This window comes from Lampris incognitus, chromosome 13 (assembly GCF_029633865.1).
Source record: "Lampris incognitus isolate fLamInc1 chromosome 13, fLamInc1.hap2, whole genome shotgun sequence".
NCBI classification, from domain to species: domain Eukaryota; kingdom Metazoa; phylum Chordata; class Actinopteri; order Lampriformes; family Lampridae; genus Lampris; species Lampris incognitus.
The window spans coordinates 29,283,456-29,304,186 of record NC_079223.1 but is presented as its reverse complement, the minus strand read 5'-3'; the positions used below and the strand labels follow the sequence as shown (position 1 = coordinate 29,304,186).

Here is a 20,731-nt window from a genome sequence, read left to right as displayed (position 1 = left end):
CCCACCTGTGGAGAAGTTGTTCCCCCCCCCCTTTTCTCCCCAATTGTATCCAGCCAATTACCCCACTCTTCCAAGCCATCCTGGTCGCTGCTCCACCCACTCTGCCGATCCGGGGAGGGCTGCAGACTACCGCATGCCTCCTCCGATACATGTGGAGTCACCAGCTGCTTCTTTTCACCTGAAAGTGAAGAGTCTCGCCAGGGGGACGTAGCGCGTGGGAGCATCATGCTATTCCCCCCAGTTCCCCCTCTCCCGTGAACAGGCACCCCGCCAAACCAGAGGAGGCGCTAGTGGAGCGACCAGGACACATACCCACATCCGGCTTCCCACCCGCAGACACGGCCAGTTATGTCTGTAGGGATGCCTGACCAAGCTGGAGGTAACATAGGGATTCGAACCAGCGATCCCCGCGTTGGTAGGCAATGGAACAGACTGCTATGCCACCTGGACACCCCCAGAAAGATTCTTTTAAGATTTTTGGAGGAGGGAAAACTTCACAGGACCACAAGCAGAGAGCGTTCAGCCATTACATCATATTTCATCATTATAATCATTCACAAAGCAAGTTTGTTTATACTCCAAGCAACTGAGGAAACCAATCCCTTGAAGTATAAGCACACATATCACCTTTCCACTTGCAAGTCTTTCCTGTTATTTGAGTTGGTGGAATGGCATCAACGTCCTCCCCTTAAATCGAGGAGAGTGGTTCCAAATCCCAGTCCTTGGATCACCCCAGTACTGTTGGTTTTTCCTATTCTGCCAGGGAGTTAATTGCATTCACCTATTGTGCCAGGTCTAAAAACTCATTAATTATATAGCTGGGTACCTGGCAGAACAGGGAACCAGCATGGGTGGGGGTCCCATAAACCAGGATTGTGAACCACTTGCACTAGCGTGCTCATCATCAAACCTGCAGATTTGCTTCATGGAAATGTTAAAATGTTACATGAATTTCAGCAAAGACCAACTACTTTGCCGCGCAATCGACTGGTGGTCAAAGCTAAGTGCTGGTCTGAGCTAGCTGATTTGGTAGCTATGGTTTCAGTAGTGTTTCAGTGATAAAGGACATGGCATGGCAGAATATTACTGGCTGCTGAGAGATAATCTTGCCATCCTTGAGTCTAAAGAAATCTGGCAGAGGTCTACTTTTTAGGCTCATCAGAATCAGAAAAAGAATCAGAATACTTTATTTATCCCCGAGGGGAAACTGAGTTCTATTACAGACACTCACACGCTAATAACTAAAAACTAACAAGATACAAGATAAGAAAATAGAAACAGAAACAAACAGAAATAAAAGATAAATAGAAAATAAAAAATAGAAATAAGAACAAAATATATCAACAAGTATGGTGCACATAACACCCTATCTATACTGCACTACCGCAGCACACAACAAGCAGCACAAACAAAACTCGACAGAGCAAATCCAATGACCATTAACTCAGAGTGTCTGACAGTCTGAGTCTGAGGGAGGTGTTGTAAAGTTTGATGGCCACAGGCAGGAAGGACCTCCTGTGGCGCTCTGTGGTGCTTTTTGGCAGAATGAGTCTATTACTCATTCTGCCAATTGGTCGGCTCTCGGTTGGTCTGCATGACTAGGCTGACTTTTCATCCTAAAAATAGTACAACACAGTACCACAACACATAGATGACCTTAAAAAACATTACATTGAACTGTACAGTGAAGATCTGGTAGGATTTTAGGATCTGTAAACACCTTGTAAAATTAGCCAACACAAAACCCAACTTAGAAATCAGCACTGTTAATCACATTAAAAATAAATGCTGCTGAGAATGCCGTGTAGTACATCACAATATATAGGCATGGTCTATGGTTTACCATGTGATGACAGCTTAGACTGTGTCAAGAGAAAGGGAAGGCAAACAGAAATCAGGTGAGGAATGAGACTAGATAAACAGATAAAACAGGGGGAGAAAGAAATTATCGTAAAGGTAGATGGTGTGAAAATGAAGCGAGGGATGACAGGAGAGTGCAATATAGAGATGTGAGAATAAGGGAACAAGAGAGAAAGGTTTACATAGACAGAGATAGGCGGGATGGGGGGGGTAATTGAATGGGAAAGCGAATGAGACCCTGAAGAGAGAGAGAATGAGAGAGAATGAGAGAGAAAGAGCGAGAGGGAAAGACTGAGAGATAGGAAGGGAGAAGGAAGTAAAGTTGCTGACAAGTGCTACCTTTGACTTGGAGTGAGTTCTTGGTGGACCACAAGTGTAGCTCAGCCAGGCAGAACGCCATCTGACAAAGGAGTGTAACCTGAGCCTGCAGAGAGTGAGAAAGGTAAAGATAATAAAGAAAGACAGAGGGAGAAGGAGACAGGCAGAGAGAAAGACAGAACACAGGTCAGACAAAACAGAACTTTTGATACACATCTCTAGCAGATTGAGGGTGGAGAATGACATAAAGAGGCCTTCAGGTCAAACAAAACACACACACACACACACACACACACACACACAAACACACACACACACACACTTTAGCACTGAGACCAGACATGGCTGATAGGACCACCAGCTCCCCCTAAACTTGGGAATAACTTACCTCTTACCTGAGGAGTTTAGGCTGGGAATAATTCTTTTATCTCGCTTGTTAGAGCACCTGTATACATATAGGCTTTGAGACCTTTTGTTTCAACAGGTTTTACGATTGCTTTTTAGCTTGTATATTTGCCTGTTATGTCTCTTATGAACTTGGTGTGAGCGGTTTGAACAAAAGTAGTAATAACAACATCATATTAATGGTAATACTAGCAGTCATATGTAGTATGACTGCTAGTATTACCATTTAAAAATATGTACATGTGTACACCCACACGCACACAAATACGTGCATGCACACACACACACACACACACACACACACACACATGCACACACACACACACACACACACACACACGGCCTCAGGTTGACTTCAAGTCTAGGTCACGGGCGGTGATGCTTGCACCGACATACATACATCCCCGACGGGTAGTGACGGACACGCACTTTGCGTCTGACAACTGAGACAAAGCAGCCGGCATTCCACGCACATCACTGTCTGCTAATGAAGACAGGACAGCTCTATGACAGGTCCCTATCTCCTAGCCTACCCATCCTTTGTGCTAATAAACCCTCCTCTTCTGGCTAAACTTGAGTTCCTACAGGTTTAAGCTGTTGTTTGTTGGCCCCTAATGTGATGAGGCTTTGTCATTCCAAAGCCTGAGAGTACAACTCCATTGTGTTCATTCACACAATGGAGTTGTACTCTCCATGTGGATTTCCAGTAGCCTGTACCCCAGGGCACTAATGGGTACTCCCTGTGTCTTTTTGTCACTGATATGTTCAGTTGTGTGTGAGCAGTTGTGTTAATCTGCTTTGATTTTGTATATATGGGAGCACTTCAGGTTTTTCAATGATGAACGAATTGCCCACTGTGGTATCAATGACCTTCTATTACCGCTTTTAATAATGATAACACAACACTCCATTTAAGAATGCCTATATTCCTACCACTACTACTAAAACTAATACTTCTATTGCTGATATCAATTATTATTATTACTATTACTACTAATAATAATACCACCACCACTACCTCATTTATAACTGCAACAACTGCATTTACAACTACCACTACTAGGACTATTCCTACAGCTACTAGTATGAAATACTACTAAAATTTGTACAACATAAATTAGTGCAGCCACTATATCCACCGATATTATTACAATCCAAACCCCTACGACGATTATTCAATATGCTACTAGTATCCTTCTCTCATTACCAATACAAATACTATTACAACTACTGCTGTCACTCTTACATGAAGATAGTGTTGCAGCATTGTGTTGAACCATGTTGCATTTATCCACTAACAAAGTCAACAGACATGGCAGTCATGATGATAAATGCTGGTCTTCACACATTACAATTAACACACCACATCTAGTGTATTGCATATAGAAGCTGGTGTATAGCCTACCTTTTGTTTTAGACACAGTCAGTATCTCCGGACGGTCGATTACCAGTGCTTGAGTTTGCTGCTGTGTTACCAGTTCCCTTCTACCTGCCCAACTAATGCAAAGAAAGGGTACGCGCCTTCCTGTACCCTTGATATTTTTTCTTTCTTTCTCTTAGACAGTGAGAAACTCTCATCAATCTTACTGCTGCTGCTGGGGTGTGTGTGTGTGCGTGCCATATCTGAGGAGAGGAGGTTTTGCAACTCAGCCTCTGAAACTACATGTCCCAACAAACATCCTCCAGATAAGGCTGGGTGCCAAAGAAACTCTGGTGCAAGACCTTCTCAAATAAGTTTACTTGTCAGGGTCATGGCTGTGCCTCTAGTTTATTCCTTGTGTTTCTAGTATTTCCCTTTTCCCTGCGTCTCCTTTGTGCCCTGGTCTGTGTGTGTGTGTGTGTGTGTGTGTGTGTGTGTGTGTGTGTGTGTGTGTCTGTGTGTGTGTGTCTGTGTGTGTGTGTCTGTGTGTCTGTTGTGGGCGTGGCGTTCCTCTCACTCCACCAGCTCCCTGGTTGCTGTTCAGCATGCACACCTGTAATCCATCCACTCAGCAGTATATCTACCTCAGTCCTTCAGCCACTCGTTGCCAGATTGTTTCTTCAGCTAGTGTAGTAGATCATGTTCTCAGGCCAGTTAGACTGTGTATTCTAAGAGTTACTCTCATTTTGTTTTTTTCTGATTGTTGAACTAATCTCTGTGCCACAGGATCATTGCCTGCCTGTTTCCCTGTTCATCGCCCTACCTGCTGACCAGACATTCAACCATGCTCTCGATCCTGCCTGCCTTCATTCCGGCTTTTCCTTGCTTCGCCAGCCACCAGCTTCCCTGTGCCCTCCATCCACCTTCACTCCCCAAGAACCACCAATAAACGTTTTTGCACTCATTCTACTGAGTATTGTGTTCTGCGTTTGGGTTCCCCTTGTCGATCATAACAAAATGATCTTGCTAACATGGACCAGACAGACAGACTCCCTCACCAGTCAAGGCGCTCTAATGGGAGAGCATGACCAAATTCTCTGGGAGGTCATGGAGAATGTCCGGACTCTGTCAGCCCATTTTGGTGTGTCATGAGACACACTCCTCAATGAAGAGCCAGGCTTCTTTAAGCTCCTTACAACCATCTGGAAGCAGGAGCCTGAGTTTGTCCAAGAACAGGCTTTCTCCATGTGGAAATTTCATTGTAATCCTGTTGCTCCCAAGCCAGTCATTCCACTCTCCCATGTTTCTCTGGAGTCTCCCAGCTCCTCCCTGGTGCAGCCAAGCAGCTCGTCGGTTAGCTCCAAGCCCGTGTCTCGTGTGGCTAGCCTCCCACTAGTGAGTATTCAGCTCACTAACCATCAACTTGTCTCCCAGTCTGCTAGCTTTGGGTCTGCTAGCCACCAGCTAGTTTTGGACATGCTAGCCATTAGCCTGTTTCTCAGCCTGCTAGCTTTGGCCCTGCTAGCTGTCAGCCTGTTTCTCAGCCTAGTAGCTTTGGCTCTGCTAGCTGTCAGCCTGTTTCTCAGTCTGCTAGCTTTGGCTCTGCTAGCCATCAGCCTGTCTTAGTCTGCGAGCTTTTGGGCCTACTAGCTGTCTCCCAGTCTGCTAGCCTCCAGTCTACTTCTGCCCCTGACGTTCTCCAGCAGTCCGCTTTCAATGGGACTCACCTTGCCAGTTTCTCCAGGAACCCTCGTCTAGCAGTCTCAGAAGGAAGCATGGTCGCTGAGGTTGACGGTTTTCTCTACTGCCCAGTGCCACCACTGTGGTCCAGTCTGGTCCCAAGTCATCGGCCTTCTCTGCCAACACTCACCTGGCTTCCACGCCAACATCCAGCCTGTTCCGAGCCATCAGCCACCTTTGCCGATGCCCAGCCAGTTCCCTCGCTGACACTCAGCCGCCCTTGCCGATGCCATTCCAGACCTTCAGCATTTGGCCGTCTCCACTGAACTCCTGCCTCTTGTCGCCCTTCTAAGTGTCTTCTTCATCTTGTCCCTCAGTCTCTGCCCTGAGCATCTCAGTTGACCTCCAGAGCGGTCCCGCCTACGTCATCCACCTCCAGGGCTGTCCAGCCATCTGATCGATCTCCAGAGCGGCTCCTCCAATTTGCCCTGCCTCCTCGTCAATTTGTCCTCAGGCTGTCTGTGCGAGTTCTCCTGCCTTGCTCCTCTCTGGTGTCCAAGCCATCCATTGCCTTGGTTTGGCTCCCTGAATCCCACCTCCAGAACCCCTCCACCTGCTCTGTTCAGTTTGACCACTACTTTTTCTTTTCTCCACCCTGACAAGCCTGGAGGGATTTCAAAGGCACCAGCTCAAAAATATGCTAAATAAGTGGATGACTGAGTGTGTGTGTGTGTGTGTGCGTGTGTACACACATGTAAAGAGCAATGCTACATATAAATGAAAGCACCATGACCCTGTGAGACACAGGTATCAGGAAGGCCAATGCATGCCATTAACACTCATGTTACAGCAGTATAATGAATCAGTCAAAGTCACAAGACACACACATGCATCAAGAACACTCATTCATGATACATGCAAGTATACACAAACACTATCATTAACAAAGAACATGGCTTAGAGTTTTCATAAGACAAGAAGGATAAGGAAGAAAATAAACACAAATATTATACACACACACACACACACACACACACACACACACACACACACACACACACACACACACACACATATATATATCCATCCATCCATTATCGTAACCGCTTATCTTGCTCTCAGGATCGCGTGGATGCTGGAGCCTATACCAGCAGTCACTGGGCACACAGAGAGACACCCTGGACAGGACACCAGGCCATCACAGGGCCGACACACACACACACACACACACACACACACACACACACACACACACACACACACACACACACACACACACACACACACACACACACACACATTCATTCCTAGGGACAATTTAGTATGGCCAATTCACTTGACTTACATGTCTTTGGACTGTGGGAGGAAACAGTAGTCCCCGGAGGAAACCCACGCAGACACGGGGAGAACTGGGATGACCCACCAAGGTTGGTTGGACTACCCTGGGGCTTGAACCCAGGACCTTCTTGCTGTGAGGCAACCGTGCTAACCACTGTGCCACACACACACACACACACACACACACACACACACACACACACACACACACACATCTATCTATATCTATATATCTATATCAACACAGATACAGGAAAAAAAGTTTTAATACACTGCAGTACAGGCTCTGTTTCGTGCGACGTGCACTCATCAGCTGCTAATACGATTAAACAAAGAATAATACAGTTTACGTTGCCCAGTGTCATGCCCCTAATTTCAGTTGGACAGCAGCCAATCAGATGGGGAAACATTCAAACTATAACAACCAATGGGGTAGGTACTTATGATGCACAGCAACCAATGGTGGGGTAGAAAACATTACAACCAATGGGACTGGGGCTTGTTTTGAAAAGCATTTAGGGGTCAGGGCACTGTTGAAATGGCGTACATTAAAAATATAACATGGTAATTTATGTGAATTATATAGTGGGGTGGTGTTGGGGCACAGTTGGAAGGACAGGCAGTTAAAATATTTAAAAACTATTTAAAAAAACTCTAATAAATGTCATATGTGTATCATCTAATAGGGGGGGGAGAATAACAAAGACATTTTACTTATAGTTACAAAGGAGATATTTTTTTCGGTGTCTACAACTGGTGGCCAATTCGTTTCTATTATTCAAGGTGGACATACCAGGTCTGCAAATAATAAAATACTTTTCTGCCAAGCACAGGTTACATCTTTTACCTCTAACTGAATATGCACTACTCTTTGTAAGGATTTTCCATGAGACAGAATAACTGATACTCTTGTCTACCAATGACCAAATGTGGCGGCTTAAGGCCGTTGCATTGTTTGCATGCTCATTTCTGAAGCTACTCATATGGGCGTTAAACCTAATTTTAAAAGGGCCCTCTGTTAACCCCACATAAGTGTCCACATTGCAGTTGTCTTCTCTTGTCAACAATGCCTGGTAGATGACTCCCTCTATCTGGCATTTTCCTTCAAGAGGACACGATGCCTTAACACGGCATTTGCAGTTGGAGGTGTTTGGTTGCGGTGAGGGGGTCTGTGCCTTGGCCATGATGCTTGGGTTGTGGGATGAAATAAACTGCTGGACATTTGGTATGCAGCTGTAGCTCATTTTGACTGTGTTTCTGTTGAATATTTTTCTCAGTAGATGGTCTGGGGTAAAGCACTCATCCAAAAGCTTGATCATCAAAAAAAAAAATAATAATTTGATGGTTAATAGATCATCTGGGGTAAAGCACTCATGAAAAAGATCAAGCGTTTGATCTTTTTGATGAGTAAATATATATATATATCTTTTTGATATATATATATATATATATATACATGTGTATATATATATACATGTGTATATATATACATGTGTATGTATACATGTGTATGTATATACATGTGTATGTATATATATATATATATATATATATATATAAAAGAAAAACAAATGATATTCATAATAGGTCTTTAGACTTTTAGGACAAAGGAAAATACTGGTTGGACCCAGCTTATATAGGCAGACCATAGGGAAAATATTGGTTGGTTAGGAGAAGTGATTTCAGAGCTCTTTTAAACTGCTATGAAGACAAATTCAAAAAATATAAAGGCAGAGAATTCCATATTTTGAACCCTCGGTAAAATATACTAAACTGAGATTGGAAAGTATGGGAATCAGGGGGTCTAAGGAGAGAATAACTACATGTGGAGTAAGTACGAAATTGATAACTGTATGCAAATATGTCATGAAAAAAGGGGGAGGGTTCTTTTTAAGGAACAATGAACAAATAAACCAATCTGGAGATGGTTCACTTGATAAATACTGAGGACGCCTAATTGAAGAAATAGAGGCTTAGAGGAATGTCTTCGATGTACACAATTGATTATTCTTGGTGCTCATTTCTGAAGATGATACAGGGGCTCAAGTTTGGTCTGATGAGTACTAGCCCAAGCTATATTACAAAATAATATAGTGGATACCTTAGTGTTGATCAAGTGATTGATTTTCCCTAGTATACCAATACTGTTGGCCATTTTCGTGTTTATGGCCCTGATATGACGTTTCCAAGATAAAGATTCATCAAGCAGAATGCCAAGGAATGGCATAGAAAACACATTAGTTATGGGGACATAATCGATTACAATGTAAGATGAGGAGTTAAAAATCCCTGATTTAAGACTAAAAAAGATGAAGCTTATTTTTTTTAATGTTAAGTAGTTTGTTGGACTTAAAGCAAATAGCTTACTAAGTTTCTCATTTAACACCTTAATGATGGTGTCAGGATCTTTATGTGAATAGAAGGCGTGTGTCATCTGCAAATAAAATTTTAGACAGCTTGTCTGAAACATTGGGGACGTCATTAATATACATCAAAAATAACAAGGGCCCAAGAATTGAACCTTGTGGTATGCCACAGAGTATGGGAAGAAAAGGAGAATTGGTTCCATTATAGGACACAAACTGCTGTCTAGCTTTAAGGTAACTGGTGAACCAAAGCAGTGCATTGTTTCTAACTCCAAGATGTGAACGCTTCTGAAGAAGAATATGGTGATTAACTGTGTCAAATGCCTTGGATAAGTCTAAAAAAATACTGAAAGTGTTTTCCTTTCTATCTCTAGAAAGTGTCTTCCTTTCTATCTCTAGCTTTGTATATAGTATGTACGTGCCATATATGTTCAATTTTTCTTTCTAAACCCATACTGATGTGTTTTTATAATATTGTACTTATTAAGATGTTTGTTTAATCTTTGATAGATGAGCATTTCAAGTACTTTTGATATAGCAGGTAAAATGGAGATGGTCTATAATGGTTAAAAACGGCTGGGTCATCATCTTTATAAATAGGAATAATCTTGGCTATCTTTAGTTCAAGAGGTACAATTCCCTTTTCCAATGACAGATTGACAATGTGAGACAAAGGTTTCACAATGTACTCAGGAATGGATATCAGTAGTTTTCTGTCAATGCCATCATAACCTGGGGAAGAATCTTTCAGGTTGATTAAGGTCTCCCAAACCCAAACATCATCTTCTGTAACCAGTCTTGTCACCCTGGCAGTTTTTTTGGGGAGGGGGGGTACAGAAGGTAGAGAGAGGGGTCAAGTTATTGTGTCTTGTCTTTACACTGGTAATGGGTCTGGTTTAACATCAAAGCACAAAGGAGAAAACACATGACTCCTTTTTCAAAGACAGGCCACAGGAACTATGACTCTGTCTGGTCTCCCTGTGCTTCTTTCTTGCTCACTCTCTGTTCTCATACTGTCCTGACTGTCCCCTCTGGGTGGTTAAGGAGCTCTGTAATGTGTGCAGGGGAGGGTAAGATTACTCTGAAATGTAGTCAGTTACTGAATACAAATTACATGGCAACTTTTGTAATTAGTAACATAATCCACTGATTACAAAACATAATCTAATTTGAATACTTTTGGATTACTTCAAAATCAAATAGTGAAAACACTGCACCGTATACTAGAAAATAGATGCAGCCACAAAAATTTGAGTTCAACAAATATTTTTTGTCTCTTTAAACCTTTCAAAAAAAATTCATTCGTCCATCCATCCATTATCTGAACCGCTTATCCTGCTCTCAGGGTCACGGGGATGCTGGAGCCTATTTCAGCAGTCATTGGGTGGCAGGCAGGGAGACACCCTGGACAGGACACCAGGCTATCACAGGGCCCACACACACATTCATACCTGGGGACAATTTAGTATGGCCAATTCACCTGACCTACATGTCTTTGGACTGTGGGAGGAAACCGGAGCCCCCGGAGGAAACCCACACAGACACGGGGAGAACATGCAAACTCCACACAAAGGATGACCCGGGATGACCCTCGAGGTTGAACTACCTCGGGGTTTGAACCCAGGACCTTCTTGCTGTGAGGCGACCGCGCTAACCAATGTGCCAACGTGCCAGCAAAAAAAGTTCAATGCAAATAAAATTCATTTAGCATATTCAGCATTTACAGTTGGTCAAATCAAATTGTCCTTACAAAAACAGTACTGGCAGAAACTACAGGTTTACTGTGTGCATTCTACAACATGTGGGATGCTTCTTTTTAAGTTTTTGTTGCTGTTTTTTTAATCAACGGCCACATGAAAGACTTTGCTCTTGTAAGGCAAGAGGAGCATTTGCTCAAAATGTTTTTCTTCCACTTTCAATGTAAATAAAAAGGAATTAAAAACTCCATTATCCATAAATTATTATTAAAAAAACAAAAATATTGGGGTGTCCGGGTGGTATGGTGGTCTATTCTATTGCCTACCAACACGGGGATTGCCAGTTCGAATCCCAATGTTACCTCCGGCTTGGTCGGGCGTCCCTACAGACACAATTGGCCATGTCTGTGGGTGGGAAGCCAGATGTGGGTATGTGTCCTGGTCGCTGCAATAGCGCCTCCTCTGGTCGGTCGGGGCGCTGTTTCCATGGTTATCACATGTAGAGCACCTAGCATTTACTCACAGAGCACTTGTCTGCCTGTCTATTCATAAGAGGAGTACATTAAGAACCTGGACCGGACCGGAAAGTGTGCTTCAATTATTGGGGTATCACACTGCTCAGCCTCCCTGGGACAGTCTACTCTAGGGTGCTTTAAAGGAGGCTCCGACTGACTGTCGAACCTCGGATCCAGGAGGAACAATGTGGATTCCATCCTGGCCGTGGAACAATGGACCAACTCTTTACCCTTGCAGCGGAAGTACTGAGGGAGGCATGGGAGTTTGACCAGCCAGTCTACATGTGTTTTATGGACTTGTAGAAGGCTTATGACCATGTACCCCGGGGCACTCTGTGGGGGGTACTGTGGGAGTATGGGGTACCAGGGCAGTTGCTACAAACCATTCGGTCCTTGTATAACCAAAGTCAGAGCTGTGTCCGTATTCTCGGCACAAAGTCAAACACGTTTTCAGTGGGTGTCGGACTCCGCCAAGGTTGTCCCTTGTCTCCGATTCTGTTTGTGATATTCATGGACAGGATCTCAAGGCGTAGCCAAGGTGAGGAGTGTGTACACTTTGGGAACCTCAGAATTGCATCTCTGCTCTTCACAGATGATGTGGTTTTGTTGGCTTCATCAGAACGTGGCCTCCAGCACGCACTGGGGTGGTTTGCAGCTGAGTGTGAAATGGCTGGGATGAGAGTCAGCACCTCCAAGTCTGAGGCCATGGTTCTCTACTGGAAAATGGTGGATTGCTCCCTCTGGGTTGGGGATAAGTTGTTGTTGTTTTCAGCTGTCGACTCCAGACTCAACATGCTGACTGTGTTCCGTTACTGTAGTCTGAGTGTTGTTCAATTTCTCAAGAGCCACAAAGGCCACCTTAAAATCGGTAGAGATGTTAGCTCTGTGCTCTTCTACTTGGGCTATCACATGGTGTGGTCAAAACTTTGACGACTCCCATCTTAGATGACTTCGCCGATTTCGACGAGTCAACAGCTGACCTACATGATCAGTGACTCAAAGCGCTGGAGGAGTGATGCAAGGTCTTAGCCGATGGCAACGCCAAACTGATTGCCAAGACAGTAGAGCTAGAGAGTTCGAGCCGTAGGAATAATATTCATATTATTGGACTCCCCGAATCTATCGAGTCCACCCTACCACCTTCATTTAAATCCTGGCTGCTTGATATTCGGTCTCTCCTAAAACTGAAGAAAATTAAATTTACATTGAGAGGTTCCCCCCAATAGATTTCACTCTCACTGGAGGCCACTGATCAATTATGTTGACCAGCTTGCCCCTGGTAGAGTGTCGCAGTAATGGTATGCCTTGTGTCTGCCTGCATCGGGCACGGGTTTCGCTGCCTGTCTGCCACACGGCCCCCATATAAGATCCCTGTACATGAAGGGATATACGAAGGCTCTGCGTGTGCAGTAGTGCACATGTTGTGTGTTATAAGTTTTACCTCGTGAAATTCAAATCTTCAGTAGGCCAGCATAACGGCCTGAATGTCAGCAACTACCAACTCTTCTTTTCTAGTGTTTGTTTATATGTCTGTATTATTAGAATTTTTAATTTTTGTTTGCTTGTGTTGCTGTGTATGTGAGTGCTCGATTTGATTTCATGCTTCACACGCTGTTTCACTCCCATCAAGGAGGACTACTGTGGGGTGGGAATCATCTAGTTGGCTCATAGGGGCCCTGGTTTGAGGGAAAGCGGGTTTGCAATTATAAAATATGAAAATACCTATTCTTTTGTGATTGTGCTTTTGTGTTACATCCTTGTCCTAATAAAATATTGTAAAAAAAGAAAAAAAAAGAAAAAAGACAAAGAACTTGCAGATCCAAGCGGGTACATAGACGGAGTGTCGTTTACCATCTGAAAAGACCTTTACTTCACCTGGCTCCCACACCGTATCTGCTCAAATGCTTATGCAACCTGACAGAATTAAGAATTCTGAAAGTACAGAAATGATTTTGTACTGTTCTCTGTTTCAGTGGCAGCTTATGAAAATTGACTCTTTTGTCCTTTGCTGCAACCCTGTAAAACTAATTTTTGCATCCAGAAACAACACAGTAGTGGCCTCCCTTTTGTCTTCTTCTGTCCTGTGGCTCCTCAGTCTCCAACTTTCTCAAATTTTTTACTGTTGTATCTGTTGAACTCCGCCAAGCCAACCAACCCCGTGACATCACAGGTTATAGTACCTTCTGCAAAACGGTGGCACCCTTGCCACGAAAAATACAACGGGACTTGTTTTTTTCTTTAATATGTTTACATTTGTCATGTTTGTTACATAATTGTTGATTAGAGTGTTAATACATTTAGTAAATCATGTTAATTTAAATCGCACAGATATGGGAGTTGAACTATTTTTATGAAACCATTTTCAGAGTAATATTAACTGGATTACTAGATGGTTTAAGAGTTAATTCACATTAATTCAGGCATGCACAGAACTAGGGAGAGTTACACTGAATTCTTCCCCGGAATGCTAGAAAATTTATGACTATTACATTTTATGACCATAACATTATGAGCATTTGGCAAGGGCTGCAAGGAGGGGTTTGTGCATGTATGTGCGTAAGTGTTGTCATGCCGGGAGCAGAGACAGGCTGGCTAGAGCAATGATTTAATGGTGCAGGGGTTCAAAAGTCCACACACAGGCAAGGTACAAACGACAAGGAAGACTCAAGGACAAGGCATGACGCGCCAGGCTAACATAACAATCTGACAGAGAACAGGGCAATCAGGGCAGCCAATCAGGGAAATTGGGAACAGGTGAGCAAGGCAAGGCAGGAACAGAAATGACAAGCCAATCAGGGAATGGGGAACAGGTGAGCAAAGCAGGGGCAGGAACAGAAATTGCAAGACCAGAGAGCCTTCAAAATAAAACAGGAAACCCAGATAACATAACTATGATGAAAAGTGTGTGTGTGTTTGTGAGAGAGAGAGATTGGAGGATCAAGAAGGCCTCCAAAAACTAGTTCTTCTTTCCTATAATGTTCAAAAGTAATTCATGATTATATCAAAAGAAATAGCGTGAGGAAGAGAAAGTGAGAGAGAGAGAGAGAGAGAGAGAGAGAGAGAGAGAGAGAGAGAGAGAGAGAGAGAGAGAGAGAGAGAGAGAGATGACACTTGAATGGGTCAATGCAAGTCATTGTCCTGTCTCCATCATATGGCGAGGTTAGAGTTTCTCTCTTGTGTGGAGATGAGATTAAATCTTCCTGTGATCAACGGAGATGATGACCTGGAAAGGTTAAGTGGTCCATGTGAATCTGATAACCATGTCTGGTTAATGTCAATTTGGCACCTTTATGTAAGGTGAATAGGAGGCCACTTGTGTGTGAGTTTGCCCTTGTGCACACACAAGCAGAGGCAAATTTGTAATTTGTGATATTGGGCTAAGAAAAGAAAAGAAAGAAAGTGGTGTCTGAGTTCTGTAAATTGGTTGTGCAGCAACAAAGTATTGATGAGGATAATATCCCACAGATCAACACCATTAAAAAGACATTCTTGTGCAAAATATTGTAATTATGTAACCTTTTTCTGTTTTTCCATCAATCATTTGCAAAATCTCTCATCACCAATTATTATGTTAATTCTGAAAGTTTATTTACTGAATGGTCATCACGTCAGCAGGAAAAATAGTAATCTGATAGACTGATCGAATGCCGCCAGAAGTTTGGCTTCGGTCAACTTTTCTCAGTTTACATGCTTGTTGATGACGTGAAAGTTGACTGAGTAGTCAGGCTGCTCAGCTCAACAGAGAAAGAATAGCGTCCAGATGGCATGGCAGTCTATTCCATTGCCTACCAACATGGGGATCGCCGTTCGAATCCCCATGTTACCTCCGGCTTGGTCGAGCATCTCTACAGACACAACATCTATTGGCCGTGTCTGCGGGTGGGAAACCAGATGTGGGTATGTGTCCTGGTTGCTGCACTAGCGCCTCCTCTGGTCGGTCGCGCTACATCCCCCTGGCGAAACTCCTCACTGTCAAGTGAGAAGAAGCGACTGGCGACTCCACATGTATCGGAGGAGGCATGTGGTAGTCTGCAGCCCTCCCGGATCGGCAGAGGAGATGGAGCAGTGACCGGGACAGCTCGGAAAATAGGGTAATTGGCCAAGTACAATTGGGGAGAAAAAGGGGGGGAAATCCAGGGAAAAAAAAGGACTTCAGGTGACTTGTTGACTGATTTGACCATGGGCTGCACTTAACTGTGGGCCGCCGCCTTCGGTCGACCTGTCTGTCTTAGCAGGAGGGAGTAGGCTCTTTTGCGAGCCTGAGTCCACCAGAAACCGTCTTCCTGACATCGTGTCCTTAATGAAGAGCAGCTCACTACGTCCGCCAACGCCCACAGCTGCTACTGAGCACTGGCCCTGGAGTTTCCCGGTGCCTCAAACGTGCACAGAGGGACGCAGCGCCTCGCTTTGCCGCCAAACCGCTGGTGGAAGAAACAGAGGCCGCTCCCGCGCCGTCTCCGGACAGCCACTCTAGCCACCACTGCCGGGTCCGCGTCCTCCGACGCCGGCTGCAGAGGCTCAGATGCCACACTCCACACAGAGAACCGTCTGGTAGCCAGCAGCACCCGATCGGCCTCCTCAGCCAAACCTCGGCAGTCACCAGCGGCCAGACACGGGGAGTTAGCCAAAGCCGCGCGCACAGGAGACGGAAGCTGGCGCAGGAAAACGTGCGGGAAAAGGAATCCACCTTCGTCCGAGCCTAGCAGCGACAGCATATTGTCCATGAGATCCAAAGCCGTCCCGTCGCCCAAACCGGATAGGGAAAGGATTCTATCTGCCCTCTCTGCGGCAGATAGGCTGTACCTCCGGAGCAGAAGATGTTTGAGGGCGACGTATTTATCGTGTTGCGGAGGGGCGCGCAACAGCTGCATGGCCCGGCATGTGGACTGCTGGTCCAGCGCAGCGATGACCAAATAATATCTGGAGTCGTCCGCGGAGATTCCACGCAGGTGGAACAGCGCCTCGACATGCTGGAACCACGAAGCCGGGTCGCTCTGCCAGAACTCTGGGAGTTTCACAGCCGCGGCAAGAATGGCCGGCTGTGAGAGTTGGGGCTCACACTCATCTTCTGCTCCAAACATATCATGTCAGGGTCACCAATGTGGCAGGATGAGGAAAAAACACAGGAGACGAAGGCGAGTTTGCTGTTTATTCCTCAGCTCCAAAACCAAACTACAGCCGGAACAACCCTGCACCAGCAAGCCCGGAAACATAAACCACGCTCCCAGCTCCCAGTCCTGCTGGGTGAGAGGCATAACCCCTAGTGTCCGCCACAAAGCGTTTATTCCTCAACTAATGAGACTAATATCAATGGAATCATTGAAACATCCTAATAATAGTTACTGAAATAATAAATAACATATTATTGGGTTTATCACTTAAGTCAAAATCATATAGCTAGGGCCCTACCAAATTCACGGTACATTTCGCTCAATTTCACGGACCTAGTTTCTCGAAAATCACAGATTTCACGGATTCTATAAGAAAAATGCGACATTTCACGGCAACGATTAAATTACACTTTTTATTCACACAGGGCCTTAATAGCCCAGCCTACTGTACACAGCATAACCGTACTAGTGGTTGAATGTAAGCATTGAGCATCCTGCGACGGTGCTTGGCTTCATGCTCTGTCTCTGCGATGAAAATACTTGTCCATGTTTTGACACGGCCCTCTCCGCGTCCACAGAGTTCGTCGGGATTGACAGACAGCGCCATGCTACTTTAGCAAGATGTGGTAGCCTAGATTCGGAGGATTTCCAAAAAGCTAGCACTGGTAAAGTTGTGTCCACCTCTTGTTCGGTGTGTTTGTAGTTCGGCAATTCCAGCCTACAGTTTTTGTCAAATCCAGGAATGTCCGTGCTGAGTGATTTTAAATCCACCGTCAAAATAAGTATTTGTGCAGGGTCAAAATTGCGCACTGCTTTCAGGAATTCGGCCGCTGGTTGTTTAAATCTACTTTGCGTAATGTTCTCGTTTGACTCGTCTCCGTAGCAGTAATACTGCCTGATCTTTTGTATCATGCCAGAAAACAAGTGATGAGCACTGGCATTTAAATCTGCATGCTCGGAGTGAATTTCATTCGCCTGTGCTTCTGCCCAAAAGAGCAAATCCATGACCCTGTTGTGCGCCTTGTGAATTAATACATGTCGAGATTCAAACCAAGTGATCAAGTCCATTAGCTTAGTGGCATTTTTGGAAATAAATTTGACCTCCTCATTCAGGTGAGGATCGTGTAAAAGATTTAACAGTTCGGTCAATGCCTGTGTTCGGGGTGTCAGTGCGAGCTCCTGTTCCACAAAATCTGCGTAAAACTCCAGATGAGCTGCGTGATACTGTACAGGCCGAAACCACGAGTTCCATCTCATAATCACTGGTTCAGGTGGAAGGGCAATTTTCCCCACCGTTTCCCCTGTCTTCTCTGCAATGCTTTCCCGATAGTGTAGTTTGCAACTGGGACAATGCTTAAACACTTTTTTGACGTAGCTCACTAACTTATCTACTCTAGGAAACTCAGCTCTCCACAACTCACTCACCAGAGAAATAATGTGGGCATTGCAAGTGATATGCACCGAGATGGCATGAGACCCTGGAGTACAGATTTGTATGACTTCGTCATGTAGGTTGCATTGTCACTAATGAAAGCAGATACTTTGTTAAAGTCTGCACCATATTTTGTGAGGGTTTTAATTATGGCTTGTGAAACAGTGGTATAGTTTACAGCATCCAAGTAAGCACAGTCGGCCAGCACTGCTGTTAGAGTTCCAGTCTCAACATCTTCGGCCTTGTCCGACATGAAATCGAAAATAACATGCAAAACATAATTGTCCTGCTCGTCGGTGGACTCATCCGAAATAATTGAAAACGATTCACATGAATTTATGATAGATTTTACCTCTTCAAATTGTGCGTCAAACAGCTTAGGAAGGTAGTCTTGTCGGAGCTTATTTGCACTGGGTAAGCCGCCCGCATTTCTCACATTACGTCAAAGGTAGTCCCTCAGTTTCGGGTGATCAAGCTTCTCCAGCGGTATGTTAGCACTAGCAAATGCCTCAACAAGCTCCATGGTCGCCAAATGTCAAGACTCGGTGCTCTCGGTTGTTTTCTTAAACATCGATGAAATTGTTTTTGCTTCTTGTTGGTTCCACCTTGTGGTTCTTTTTCGGCAGCCCTCTTTGTGTTGAGATGAGTTTCACTTTCCAAGTGACGCTGAATCGTTGCTCGTCGACTGTGATCTAAGGAGATATTACAACTCGTACAAAATAATTTCCCGCCATCAGCATGTAAAATATGTTTTCCAAACTCAATTACTCTGTCGTCTGCAGTCGTGTTTTTTGAGGTTTTAGATTTCCACATCTTCAGTACGTTAGGGCCTAAGCTAACATGCTGAAGACAGCTAACTCAAACTATGCTAGTAACAAAAAGGATCATTGCGACCACCCCGGATGCTCATTTAACCAATCAATGTCTTAGACACGTGAATGCTTTTATTCGCGCATCCAAAATGTCAATCATGTCAGCACAGTATTTTCTCAAACTAGTTGCGCACTTAAATTCTGCATTTCACGGCAAATGGTCAATAACACGGGAAGAGGCTGATTTCACGGTCCGTGACGCGATTTTCACGGCCGTGAATTTGGTAGGGCCCTACATATAGCCTTACATATGGTATGGTTATTTGGATGTCAAAGTGATCTGGTGGCTTTGAATATTATACAGGAACCCAACATGTGACTGGAATGGACTACTTACTTTTACAAAAAGTTGTGAGATCAATTCAAGAAGGTCAATCAAAGGTTTGCTGATCACCCCACCTTCTGTCAGGGCCCCGGTGCAGGTTTGGCTGTTCTTCTTGGGGCATCGCCAAAGCAAGACAAACCCGGGCTTTTCTGGAAATGAAAAAAGAGGACATGATTTTGTTTGACATCCCTGGAATCCTTTCCAACTGGTATGCAGTCTCACTCACTCTCTCTCTCTCTCTCGTCCCTTCTCTCTTTCTCACTCTCTCGCTCTCTCTCTCTCTCTCTCACACACACACACACACACACACACACACACACACACACACACACACACACACACACACACACAGGGCTGTCAACAGGCCCAGGGGTCCCATCAGTGTGAGGAGAGTGATGTAGTAAATTACAGGGCTAAAAAGCTGCCATAGGGTGACTGACACAAGGCCAAACCCCGCCTTCTCACCCCACTCTAACACACACACACACACACACACACACACACAGCTTTTAGATTGTTTTAAACCCAGATTTAAAACCATGTAGAAGTTAAAACATGCCAGGCTAGTACTGGTACCCGTTGACGTTAGCATAGCAGGATAAACACAGCTGCAGCTAATATGAATAATGGGTTTGACTGATTTAGGTGTGCCAAAGAACCAGCATTATCAGTACTATTGACAGTTGTTAGTGCTGGCTCTGTCTGTCTGTCTGTCTATCTGTGTCTGTATGTATGTCTGTCAGTTAATTATCTGCCTGTTGGCTCTATCTGTCTGTTATTAGCAGCATATGTGTTTACCCTGCTACGCTTACATCACAGAGTACCAAGGCCAGCCTGCCATGTTTTTAACCTTAAGACGGTTTTTAACCTGTAGATGTCATCAAATTCATGAAACTGGTCTAGGGTTTAGTCACTCATCTTTGTCGTTGCTTAAATACGAAACACGTGAGCAATCCAAAGACATGTCAGTTTTCTATTACTTATTCTAGACATCTTATCCAATTTACAAACAATTTTTTAGTTTGTCTTTTATTAAATAAGGCTATGTAATGATCACCTTAATGAATAAAAGTAAAAGGTTCAGCATAAAAGTAGAACTGTGGAGTTTACACACATCTTACGCATGGGCTCAGGTTTTCGTAAATTTCTGCCCGATGTCGGCACAAGTTAGGTTTCAGAACATTTTCATTTTTCATGTGTAAACGTCAGTATCACATAATTGTGCAAATATTTGGTCATAAGCACCTTGATAAATGGGGTGTAAAGGGAGAGAAAGAGGTCTGACCCTAACTACAAAGGAAGATAAATGTGATAAACTCTCCAGATTGGTTGGGCTTGTGAGGCACAATCCTACTAAAAAATAAACCAATCTTAACACTATCATAATGTGAGACTGTACAAATTCTGAACAAAATCTGATTCTCTTTCATGAGGTGTCTATGGGTGCCTTCT

General features: G+C 44.2%; 1 protein-coding gene across 1 annotated transcript in view; it reads right to left on the bottom strand.

Moving 5' to 3' along the window:
- wdpcp (WD repeat containing planar cell polarity effector) overlaps positions 1 to 20,731 on the bottom strand; it is a 114,978-nt gene that overhangs the window by 72,309 nt on the left and 21,938 nt on the right. Inside the window, 2 exon segments of the mRNA XM_056292139.1 lie at positions 2,200 to 2,284; positions 19,292 to 19,428. Coding sequence (XP_056148114.1) covers positions 2,200 to 2,260 — 61 coding nt within the window. The 5' untranslated portion in view covers positions 2,261 to 2,284; positions 19,292 to 19,428.